At 41.5% G+C, this 13,023-nt stretch overlaps 1 protein-coding gene across 5 annotated transcripts in view; it reads right to left on the reverse strand.

Moving 5' to 3' along the window:
• Positions 1–13,023, reverse strand: part of dcun1d1 (DCN1, defective in cullin neddylation 1, domain containing 1 (S. cerevisiae)) — a 63,453-nt gene that overhangs the window by 21,885 nt on the left and 28,545 nt on the right. For all 5 annotated transcript variants that reach the window (XR_015759174.1, XM_043702349.2, XM_087993535.1 and 2 more), the window contains one exon: positions 5,052–5,220. Coding sequence is in view for 4 of the 5 variants with exons in the window: in XM_043702349.2 (XP_043558284.1) it covers positions 5,052–5,220 (169 nt within the window). In the remaining variant the exon portion in view is untranslated. The remainder of the gene's footprint in view (positions 1–5,051; positions 5,221–13,023) is intronic.

Raw genomic sequence — 13,023 nt, forward strand, 5'->3', positions numbered from 1 at the left:
AAAGGAGACATTTAGTATGCTTTCTTTTATTGGAGAGAGCAATGAGAATAGGAGTTGGGAGATAATGTTGCAACTGTACAGGACATTGGTTAGGCCACTTTTGGAATATTGTTTGAAATTCTGATCTCCCTCCTATTGAACATTGTGAAACTTGAAAGGGATCAGAAAAGATTTACAAGGTCGTTGCCAGGGTTGGAGTATTTGAGCTACAGGGAGAGGCTGAATAGGCTGGGGCTGTTTTCTCAGGAGCATCGGAGGCTGAGCAATGATCTTATAGAGGTTTATAAAGTCATGGGAGGCATGGATAGGGTAAATAGACAAGGTCTTTTCCTGGGGTGGGGGAGTCCAGAAGTAGAGGATATAGGTTTAGGGTGAGGGGGAAAAGATTTAAAAGGGACCCATAAGATAGAGCGTGGTGAGTGTACGGAATGAGTTGCCAAAGGAAGTGGTGGAGGCTGGCACAATTGCAACATTTAAAAGGCATTTGGATGAGTAAATGAATAGGAAGGGTTTGGAGGAATATAGGCCATGTGCTGGCAAATAAGACCATAAGACATAGGAGCGGAAGTAAGGCCATTCGGCCCATCAAGTCCACTCCGCCATTCAATCATGGCTGATGGGCATTTCAACTCCACTTACCCGCATTTTCCCCATAGCCCTTAATTCCTTGTGACATCAAGAATTTATCAATTTCTGCCTTGAAGACATTTAGCATCCCAGCCTCCACTGCACTCTGTGGCAATGAATTCCACAGGCCCACCACTCTCTGCTGAAGAAATGTCTCCGCATTTCTGTTCTGAATTTGCCCTCTCTAATTCGAAGGCTGTGTCCACGGGTCCTAGTCTCCTCACCTAACGGAAACAATTTCCTTGCGTCCACCCACTCCAAGCCATGTATTATCTTGTAAGTTTCTATTAGATCTCCCATTAATCTTCTAAACTCCAATGAGTACAATCCCAGGATCCTCAGCCGTTCCTCGTATGTTGGACCTACCATTCCAGGGATCATCCGTGTGAATCTCCGCTGGACATGCTCCAGTGCCAGTATGTCCTTCCTGAGGTGTGGGGACCAAAACTGGACACAGTACTCCAAATGGGGCCTAACCAGAGCTTTATAAAGTCTCAGTAGCACAACAGTGCTTTTATATTCCAACCCCCTTGAGATAATTGACAACATTGCATTCGCTTTCTTAATCACGGACTCAGCCTGCATGTTTACCTTTAGAGAATCCTCAACTAGCACTCCCAGATCCCTCTGTACTTTGGCTTTACGAATTTCCTCACCGTTTAGAAAGTAGTCCATGCTTCTATTCTTTTTTCCAAAGTGCAAGACCTCGCATTTGCTCACATTGAATTCCATCAGCCATTTCCTGGACCACTCCTCCAAACTGTCTAGATCCTTCTGCAGCCTCCCCACTTCCTCAGTACTACCTGCCTATCCACCTAATGTTGTATCGTCGGCAAACTTCGCTAGAATGCCCCCAGTCCCTTCATCCAGATCATTAATATATAATGTGAACAGCTGCAGCCCCAACACTGAACCCTGCGGGACACCGCTTGTCACCAGCTGCCATTCCGAAAAAGAACCTTTTATCCCAACTCTGTCTCCTGTCAGACAGCCAATCCTCAATCCATACCAGTAGCTCACCTCGAACACCATGGGCCCTCACCTTGCTCAGCAGCCTCCCATGTGGCACCTTATCAAAGGCCTTTTGGAAGTGTAGGTAGACCACATCCACTGGGTTTCCCCGGTCTAACCTACTTGTCACCTCTTCAAAGAACTCCAACAGGTTTGTCAGGCACGACCTCCCCTTACTAAATCCATGTTGACTTGTTCTAATCTGACCTTGCTCTTCCAAGAATTTAGAAACCTCATCCTTAATGATGGATTCTCGAATTTTACCAACAACCGAGGTTAGGCTAATTGGCCTATAATTTTTCATCTTTTGACTTGATCCTTTCTTGAACAAGGGAGTTACAACAGCGATCTTCCAATCATCTGGGACTTTCCCGGACTCCAGTGACTTTTGAAAGATCTCAACCAACGCCTCCACTATTTCCTCAGCCACCTCCCTCAGAACTCTAGAATGTAACCCATCAGGGCCAGGAGATTTATCAATTTTAAGACCTTTTAGCTTTTCTAGCACTTTCTCTTTTGGAATAGCAACCATACTCAACTCAGCCCCCGACTCCCTTTAATTGTCTTCCACTGTGAAGACTGATGCAAAGTACTTAAGTTCTCCTATTTTCTTATCTCCCATCACTAGGCTTCCAGCATCAGTTTGAAGTGGCCCAATGTCTACTTTTGCCTGTCGTTTGTTTCTTATGTATTGAAAGAAACCTTTACTATAATTTCTAATATTACTGACTAGCCTACCTTCATATTTGATCCTCTCCTTCCTTATTTCTCTCTTTGTTATCCTCTGTTTCTTTTTATAGCCTTCCCAATCTTCTGATTTCCCTGTGCTCTTGGCCACTTTATAGGCTCCCTCTTTTTCTTTGATAGATTTCCTGACTTCCTTTGTCAGTCATGGTTGTCTAAGCCCTCCCCGGATAATCTTTCTCTTCTTGGGGAAGAACCCCTGTATAGTGTTCTCAATTTTACCCACAAACTCCCGCCATTTTTGCTCTACTCTCTTCCCTGCTAGGCTCTGCTTCCAGTCTATTTTCATCAGTTCCTCTCTCATGCCCTCATAGTTACCTTTATTTAACTGTAACACCATTACATCCGATTTTGCCTTCTCTCTTTAAAACTGCAGACTGAACTCTACCATATTATGATCGCTGCTTCCTAAGTGTTCCCTCACTTTAAGATCTTTTATAAAGTCTGGTTCATTACATAGCACTAGGTCCAGAATAGCCTGCTCCTTTGTGGGCTCCATGACAAGCTGTTCCAAAAAGCCGTCCTGTAAGCATTCCATGAATTCCCTTTCTTTGGATCCACTGGCAACATTACTTACCCAGTCCACCTGCATATTGAAGTCTCCCATGATCACTGTGACCTTGCCTTTCTGACATGCCTTCTCTATTTCCCGGTACATGTTGTGCCCCTGGTCCTGACCACTGTTAGGAGGTCTGTACATAACTCCCACTATGGTTTTTTTGCCTTTGTGGTTCCTCAATTCCACCCACACAGACTCCACGTCATCCGATGCTATGTCATTCAGCACCATAGATTTAATTTTGTTCCTAACTAACAAGGCAACCTCGCCCCCTCTGCCCACCTCCCTGTCTCTTCGATAAGTTGAAAACCCTTGGACCAGATTAGGTTTGGATATCTGGTAGGCATGGACGAGTTGGACCAAAGGGTCTGTTTCCGTGCTGTACATCTCTATGACTCTAAGACTATAACTGATTAAATGTCTGATGTGGCTGGGTGTTACATTTTGTGGTATAATGCTCCTGTGATGTACTTTGGAACGATTTATAAATTTAAATATTCAGTGCTGGTTTTGGAGCCAAAGATAATGACTAGTGTGTTGCAAGTTGGCCCCATGTCTTCAGCTGATATAGCAAAAGGGAAGAGGAGACAGCAGGGATAGATCTTGGAAGCTGAGGATGCAGCAATGCAAAAATAACCCACTGACAGAATGCTATGGCTACAATAATTAATTACAACAGTGTTACAACTAGGTGAAGAGGCAGGAATCAGCTTTCCTCTTTTTGCTGTCAGTTGTAACAAGTGCTTTTATTTCTTTTCAGCATGTAGTTATCACACAAAGATATAGGGTCATATTTTCCATTGGCCAGCAGAGATCAGAATTGCACATGATGAACCTGCAGAACCCCAATGATCGCATACCCCAAAGGAATTGTTAAGGATTTTGAATTTTATCTGGACAATTTCTATACTCCTGGAATAGACTATTGAATACTTAGTCTAATTCCTGATTAAATTGACCTCATACTTACCTCACACTCATTCAACCAACACCACCCTCACCTGTCCTGCTCCATCAGACCTGACCTAACCCAGTCCTAACCCCCGACTACCATGCATACCTCCCATGCGCCCTCAACCCCTGCCAAAAACAACGCTGTCTGACCCAACCCAACAAATGAAAAAGAAGCGATGGAGTATATTAATTTATGGATTAGTGGTGTTGGAAGAGCACAGCAGTTCAGGCAGCATCCAAGGAGCAGTAAAATCGGCTTTTGCCCGAAACGTCGATTTTACTGCTTCTCGGATGCTGCCTGCTCTTCCAGCACCACTAATCCAGAATCTGGTTTCCAGCATCTGCAATCATTGTTTTTACCTATATTAATTTATGGTCAACCACAAGGTTGAGAAATATTAGAAGGAAAAATGGACTCCTGTTTGAGATTATTTAAGACTTTTACTTAAAGATTTAAAGCAACACTGAAGGCAAGAAGTGTTTAAATAAACAGTATTGTTTATTACTGTTTTAAAATCTGCCTGCTAAAAAAGGTTCCAAAATTCTAAATGAAAAATTCAAGACAATCACTACAGGACCTGGTGAGTGATATCGCAAAGACAGTTTGAAAAGCATCAAATTGAAGTGTTAACATCAACAAGAAACTTTCCACATTAGCAAAACAAAATGATAATTTTAAAGACAACAGGTACAACTAATCTATTTTCCAAAAAGAGGTACTAATCAGAATTCTGTATTCACAATAAACAGAAACCTTGCTAAAATCAAAGACAGAGGTCATAAAACAGGGAACTAATACAAGTGCCTGAAATAACCCCATACCAAACATGATATAAGCAATTGTACCAGTCGTTCACTCTACAGCCCTTCCTCAACAACTGCAATAACAGTACGAGAGTAAAATGTCAAATCCTGTCTAAAACAAGATGGCAATGAGTAACTACCGCTTGACTATATACTTTCAATTTTGTGTTTTTTTTTGTGTGTTTCATTATGAGCAAGTCCAAGATTTGGATGTGTAGAATTAAAACTAGTACTATGAAATAGTTACTGAAATCCAAAATACTGGAACAAAAAATTTCACAGTGAAAAATCATCAGAAGCTTATCAAACATGAATTTCTAGTTTCAGACACGTACACCTACATTTTACTTACCCTAATTCTGTCATACCATCTATGAATTCCTGTTTTGAGAATTCACACTGTGTGGCTGCTCGAAATTTCCATGCAACAACCAGTACACTGATACTGGCTGGATCCAATCCTAAATCATCGCAGAACTGTTGAATACCGTCTATCCCTATTTTGTTTTCATCTTGCGGATCTAAAAGTGAAGAAAAGTAAAAAAATTAACTCAGAATATGCAAAAGCTTCAAGAACATGCCCAACTGTTAACTGGACACATACAGTTGAGACTGAAGTTTGAGAATTTAAGCTACACTTCGAACTTAATGTAGGCTGGCATATTGGTGTGTCATCAGGGATGCTCAAATTTTGAAAGTTAAAAATCAAACGACACCAGGTTGTAGTCCAACAGATTTATTTGGAAGCACTAGTTTTCGGAATGCTGCTCCTTTGCTCTGAAAGTTAGTGCTTCCAAATAAACCTGTTAGACTAGAACCTGGTGTTGCTTGATTTTCAACTTTGGCCACCACTATCTAAGACCACTTTCTCCACATCATGGCTATCAAATTTTGAAACACCATCCTTCAAGTGAGATGTCAAATTAGTGACCTGTTGACCTGTCATGGGATTGAAGTGAACTTTAAAATTGAATTGCTTTGCTGGCATACAAGAAGAAATTAGTCTCCCAGTATCCTAGCCAACATTTTTACCCTCAGGCCACTATTGCCAACACAAGTGACTTGCACTTACAGGAGTTCTATTTATATCTGGCCTTAAAGTAATACAATGATCACAACTGCTCTGTAGGATTCAAGATGGCGCTGACACAGGGTGACTCTTTGTAAGCTCTCTACAGCAGATTTTATTCTCACATTTCTTACAATTGTTCTGTACTTTTAAACTTCAATTCTAAATCTGTTCGCTTTCTTTGCAGCTGTAACTTTGCATTCCTTGCTCTATTCAAGCACAAGATTTTTGTATGTTATGTTCTGCCCTTGCTGTATGCAAAACAAAACTTTTTACTGTACATAGGTACATGTGACAATAATAAATCAAATCAAATCAAGATTAAACAAAATGGGACAGCCAGCCACAAGAGGAGATATTAAATTAGATAACCAAAAGGTTGTGGAAAGAAGTAGGTTTAATGAGATCAAGAAAGATTGAGTCTGAGATAAGAGAAGGAAATACAGAGGTAAGGGCCAAGGCTACAAAAGGCATTGTCACCAATTGTGCAGTGGTTCAAACAGTATGTGCTGGAGGCCAAAAACAAATGCATAGATATGAGTGTTGTAAGGCTGGAGGAGATTACAGCTAGGAAGGGGTGATGCCATGGAATGACATAAAAATAAGGACAAGGAATTCAAAATCAAGACATTGCTCGATAGTGGTTCATTGCGAATATTACTTGGAATACAGCAGGGTTTTAGGCAATGTCATGTTTAGAGGGGGTAGAATGTGTGAGACCAACCATGAGTGAAATTTATATACTTATTTATTCGTGGAACTTGGGAATCCTAAATGATTAGCCCACTATTTACTGCCCATCCCCAATTGTCCTTGAGAAGGTTATGGTGTACTGCTTTCTTGGAAGACAGCTGTCCACACAGTGTAGGAATGGAAAATTCCTGTCCAAGGTTAATAAAGACAAAGCGATGGGGTTTCAGCAGCAAATGAACAAAGATGGAATGAACTCAGTGATGTTACTGAAGTACAAAAGGGAATTTTATATGATGGGCACATATATGGATGACACCAAGGTTATGTGCTGACAGGTTCAGCCTCAACCTGCTGCCAAAAGGAAAGGGATGGGTCATGGATTAGTCCAATAGTGTATCTCTAACATCTTAAAAAAATACTTCACTTTTTTTCCAAATGCATTCAATGATACCTTCTTCTACCCAGATCCTAAACTCTCCAACCATGTCCTAAAACTGATTTCCTCTCCTTTTCCTTGAAAGCATTGCTTAAAATCCCTTACATTGAGCATGTGGTTGACCGTTCTAACAGCGTCTTCAGGATGAACATAAATTTGTTCCAGTTACGTATTTTTAAGTTTAAAGACATTATTTTCAGTTCTAATACAAACTTATTTCCCTAATTCCTGAATTGGCATGGTGACTCAGTAGCGAGCACTGCTGCGTTGCAGTGCCAAGGACCCAGGTTCAATTCCCACCTCAGGCGACTGTCTGTGCGGACATTCGCCTCATGTCTGTGCGGGTTTCCTCCCACTATCCAAAGATGTGCAGTTCAGGTGAACTGGCGAAGCGGAATTGCCCATAGTGTTAGGTGCATTAGTCAGGGGTAAATATAGGGTAGGGGAATAGGTCTGGGTGGGTTACTCTTCGGAGGATCGGTGTGGACTTGTTGGGCCGAAGGGCCTGTTTCCATACTGTAGGGAATCTAATCTAATCACATTCTCTCAGAATGGATGTGCAAGTGCCAGTGTTGAACTGCAGACAAGGTCAGAAGTCACATGACATGAGGTTACAGTCCAAAAGATTTATTTGAAATCACAAGCTTTTGGAGCGTCACTCCTTCGTTAGGTGATGAAGGTACAGCACTCAAAGCATGCTGGGAACATAATCTGATGTTGGGTGACTTCATACCTTCTCAGAAATAGAAACACACTAAACATGAAATACCAAATAAATGTAAACAGAATTAAATCACCTCCAAGACATGGTCATAGAGTCATAGAGATGTACAGCATGCAAACAGACCCTTTGGTCCAACCCGTCCATGCTGACCAGATATCCTAACCCAATCTAGTCCCACCTGCCAGCACCCAGCCCATATCCCTCCAAACCCTTCCTATTCATATACCCATCCAAATGCCTCTTAAATGCTGCAATTGTACCAGCCTCCACCACATCCTCTGGCAGCTCATTCCATACACGGACCATCCTCTGCGTGAAAAAGTTGCCCCTTAGGTCTCTTTTATATCTTTCCCCTCTCACCCTAAACCTATGCCCTCTAGTTCTGGACTCCCCAACCCCAAGGAAAAGTCTTTGTCTATTTATTCTATCCATGCCCCTCATAATTTTGTAAACCTCTATAAGGTCACCCCTCAGTCTCCGACGCTCCAGGGAAAACAGCCCCAGCCTGCTCAGTCTCTCCCTATAGCTCAGATCCTCCAACCCTGGCAACATCCTTGTAAATCTTTTCTGAACCCTTTCACATTTCACAATATCTTTCCGATAGGAAGGAGACTAGAATTACACGCAATATTCCAACAGTGGCCTAACCAATGTCCTGTACAGCCACAACATGACCTCCCAACTCCTGTACTCAATACTCTGACCAATAAAGGAAAGTATACCAAACACCTTCTTCACTATCCTATCTACCTGCGACTCCACTCTCAAGGAGCTATGAACCTGCACTCCAAGGTCTCTTTGTTCAGCAACACTCCCTAGGACCTTACCATTAAGTGTATAAATCCTGCTAAGATTTGCTTTCCCAAAATGCAGCACCTCGCATTTATCTGAATTAAACTCCATCTGCCACTTCTCAGCCCATTGGCCCATCTGGTCAAGATCCTATTGTAATCTGAGGTAACCCTCTTCGCTGTCCACCACATCTCCAATTTTGGTGTCATCTGCAAACTTACTAATTGTACCTCTTATGCTCGCATCCAAATCATTTATGTAAATGACAAAAAGTAGAGGACCCAGCACCGATCCTTGTGGCACTCCACTGGTCACAGGCCTCCAGTCTGAAAAACAACCCTCCACCACCACCCTCTGTCTTCTACCTTTGAGCCAGTTCTGTATCCAAATGGCTAGTTCTCCCTGTATTCCATGAGATCTAACCTTGATAATCAGTCTCCCATGTGGAACCTTGTCCAACGCCTTACTGAAGTCCATATAGATTACATCTACTGCTCTGCCCTCATCAATCTTCTTTGTTACTTCTTCAAAAAACTCAATCAAGTTTGTGAGACATGATTTCCCACGCACAAAGCCATGTTGACTATCCCAAATCAGTCCTTGTCTTTCCAAATGCATGTACATCCTGTCCCTCAGGATTCCCTCCAACAACTTGCCCACCACCGAGGTCAGACTCACCGGTCAATAGTTCCCTGGCTTGTCTTTACCGCCCTTCTTAAACAGTGGCACCACGTTTGCCAACCTCCAGTCTTCCGGCACCTCACCTGTGACTATCGATGATACAAATATCTCAGCAAGAAGCCCAGCAATCACTTCTCTAGCTTCCCAGAGTTCTCGGGTACACCAGATCAGTTCCTGGGGATTTACCCACCTTTAACCGTTTCAAGACATCCAGCACTTCCTCCTCCGTAATCTGGACATTTTGCAAGATGTCACCATCTATTTTCCTACAGTCTATATCTTCCATATCCTTTTCCACAGTAAATACTGATGTAAAATATTCATTTAGTATCTCCCCCATTTTCTGTGGCTCCACACAAAGGCCACCTTGCTGATCTTTGAGGGGCCCTATTCTCTCCCTAGTTACCCTTTTGTCCTTAATGTATTTGTAAAAACCCTTTGGATTCTCCTATATTCTATTTGCCAAAGCTATCTCATGTCCCCGTTTTGCCCTCCTGATTTCCCTCTTAAGTATACTCCTACTTTCTTTATACTCTTCTAAGGATTCACTTGATCTATCCTGACTATACTTGACATATGCTTCCTTCTTTTTCTCAACCAAACCCTCAATTTCTTTAGTCATCCAGCGGTCCCTATACCTACCAGCCTTCCCTTTCACCTCGAAAGGAATGTGTTTGCAGACACGCTAACAGGTTCCTTGGAAATTATCTTAGAACGGATTTCCATTGTGGGGTTCAATTTAGCAGGGTGCTGTTATGATCCCACCTGCTGTCATGACTGAACAAGTCGGATCTTAAGGCTGAAATCTAACTTTTTTTTAAATGAGATAGTCTTTCATTGAAACACAAACCCACAATGCTGCAGATTTGATTTTAACAACAAACTAAAAGTTTATTGCTCAGAAGAAAAGAAGATAAAATAGAAAAGCCAAACTATCTGCATGCAAAACAAACAGAGATGGAGAAACACTATAAAATACAATATAATGAACATCCTAAAAGCATGCCTTTAGAGTATTAAAACACCAGAAAGAATTCCTTTCTCTATCATGTCTATAGGTTTGACCTAATTATTGTTTTTGATTCCTGAGCTTGAAAGTCTGCTAGCCTCTTCCTTGAATATTTACACAACCAATTTTGGCTTTCTCAGCTTGAAATAAGCCTTTCAGAGATCTCACCAAATACTTTTGATCTAGAACTTTCAAACTCAACTTTTCTGAACTAACTCTTTGTTCCAGGAGAAGTGTGTTCTTGCTTGTAACTTCCACCTGGACTTCTATGAACTTCAATCCATGGGCTTCTCCCCCAAGCAAGAAAAAAGTCAATTGCTGACTCTAAACTGAAAACAAGTCTTTTAACATCACCTTCTGGATGCTCATAAATTTCCTCCAATAAATTTTTATGAAGTTTGAAACCATTATCATCAGTTCCAGGTATAAACTACTTTCCCTAGTAATCACTGTCTTTCAGAATGGAGGGAGACTCATGTTTTTCATTACTTAGTCAGATTACAAAATTCTCCCAATGCAAACAAATTCCCATTGGCACACCAGGAAATCTCTCTCTTTCATACTGGTTCCACAAAAGTCCATAGTTCCAGAAACACTAACAGGTTAATCACTAACCTCCCTCAGAGGGAAAGCCAAGAGCAAAACCCACATGCCATGTGCTCAAAAGCCAAACCCTAAAATAAATGTTATTAATTATACATAAATAAATGACACAATTTACACCAAAGTGTGTAAAGAATCTGGTTTCTCATCATGCTTGAACTGATTTTGGGTCCAGGTAGAAATAAACAAAGAATGCTAAAGAATTCCCAATAAAGAATTTCTTCAGCACCCTCACAGAATTTGGGGGTGCAATGTAAACAAAGCTGGAAAAATTACAACCCTCACCACCAACATGAACTGGTAAATGTTCTGAATTTGTCTGCCATCTTGGGGCTGCACATTTTCTATGATTATTCTTCCTTTCGCAGCCGTTTAACTGCAATTAATTATTTACTCTCAATCTTTCTTGCCAATGCCATCTGTTGAGGTTATGCCCCTGCACTACATTATACTGATCAGTAGAGAATTCTTCTATGCATCTGTCAATGTACTAGATCTCTAGTTTTCCCATCTAATTGGTATGCCATGAAGACTCTTGTTTTCTACATAATCACATGCATACAAATTAAAGATTTTTCATAAATGGTAATGGCTTCAGGACTGATTCCAACACTATATTTGTGGCCACTAATTCATATTATTGACATTAAAAAGTTTTGAGTTTTGCATTGAGGTTGGTATCGACACAAAGTAACGCTTTGCCTGGGAGATAGAATATTAGCAGTCATATTTTTAAAAAATCTTTAAATATCCAAGCAAGACAAAGGCATGGAACAAGATGCTGGCTCTTGCACAGAAGGCCTGCATCCAATTTAAACAGAGCTATAAAATTATACCACAGGATCCCTATTAAGTGAACAACTTAGCATGTCTGTATTGGATAATTAAAAACACCTATAACCATAAATGACTTAAGTCTTAGAATTATGGAGTCATAGAGATGCACAGCAAGGAAACAGACCCTTTGGTTCAACTCGTCAATGCCGACCAGATAATCCTAACCTAATCTAGTCCCATTTACCAGCATGTGGCCCATATCCCTCTAAACCCTTCCTATTCATTTACCCATCCAGATGCCTTTTAAATGTTGCAACTGTACCAGCTTCCAAACTTCCTCTCGCAGCTCATTCCATACACACATGAAAAAGTTGCCCCTTAGGTCCCTTTTAAATCTTTCCCCTCTCACCCTAAACTTGTGCCCTCTAGTTCTGGACTCACCTACCCCACAGAAAAGACCTTGTCTATTTACCCTATCCATGCCCTGCATGATTTTATAAACCTTCATAAGGTCAACCGTTAGCCTCTGATGCTCCAGGGAAAGCACGGTGGCACGGTGGTTAGCACTGTTGCCTCACAGCGCCAGAGACCCGGGTTCACTTCCCGCCTCAGGCGACTGACTGTGTGGAGTTTGCACGTTCTCCCCGTGTCTGCGTGGGTTTCCTCCAGGTGCTCCGGTTTCCTCCCACAGTCCAAAGATGTGCAGGGTCAGGTGAATTGGCCGTACTAAATTGCCCGTAGTGTTAGGTAAGGGGTAAATGTAGGGGTATGGGTGGGTTCGCTTCGGCGGGTCGGTGTGGACTTGTTGGGCCGAAGGGCCTGTTTCCACACTGTAATGTAATGTAATGTAATCTAATCTAATCTAATCTAATCAAAAATCTAATCTAATCCCTATTCTATTTCGCCTCTCTCTACATTTTAAAAATTAATGGAAACACAAACTCTTACAGGTAGAGCAAGGTTTAAGAGATCAAATTGTTTACTCCTGCTCCCAAATTCTATTTTCCTAGGATGACACAGTTTTAAAGACAGCATGCTGTGGACCCTGGAAGGGTCACTTGCAGCTCCGGATAAGGGCTATTTTCCCCAAAGCGCTCAGATCAAACACTTTTTGCAACATTGTAGCTGAATATATGAACCAATAAGAGATTGCAGGATCTCAGTCAATTACAGCTTTTTGTGTCGATCTCAACTATAAGAAGAGTGAAGAAAGAAACAGGATTCAGGAAAAGGAAATGGGGTGCATTTAAGTCAAATTGAATAATGAGAAAATAGATGAGACTATGAGAAGACGAAGAATAAGCACAGGAAGGAATCAAAACAAGCAAACCTATTTTAAAAGAGAGTAAGGACTGCAGGTGCTCGAAATCAGAGTTGAAAAAATGTGGAGCTAGAAGAACACAGCAGGTCAGACAGCAATGGAGGAGCAGGAAAGTTTCATGTCAGGACCCTTTCATCCATACTGGGGAGGGAGAAGGAAGCTCAAAAATAAAAAGAGAGAGGGGGTTAGGGCTCTGGGAAAGGTAGATCAGATGGTGAT

The sequence above is a fragment of the Chiloscyllium plagiosum genome, unplaced genomic scaffold, assembly GCF_037043375.1.
Source record: "Chiloscyllium plagiosum isolate Xiang-an unplaced genomic scaffold, Cpla_swu_hap1 HiC_scaffold_13, whole genome shotgun sequence".
Lineage (NCBI taxonomy): Eukaryota > Metazoa > Chordata > Chondrichthyes > Orectolobiformes > Hemiscylliidae > Chiloscyllium > Chiloscyllium plagiosum.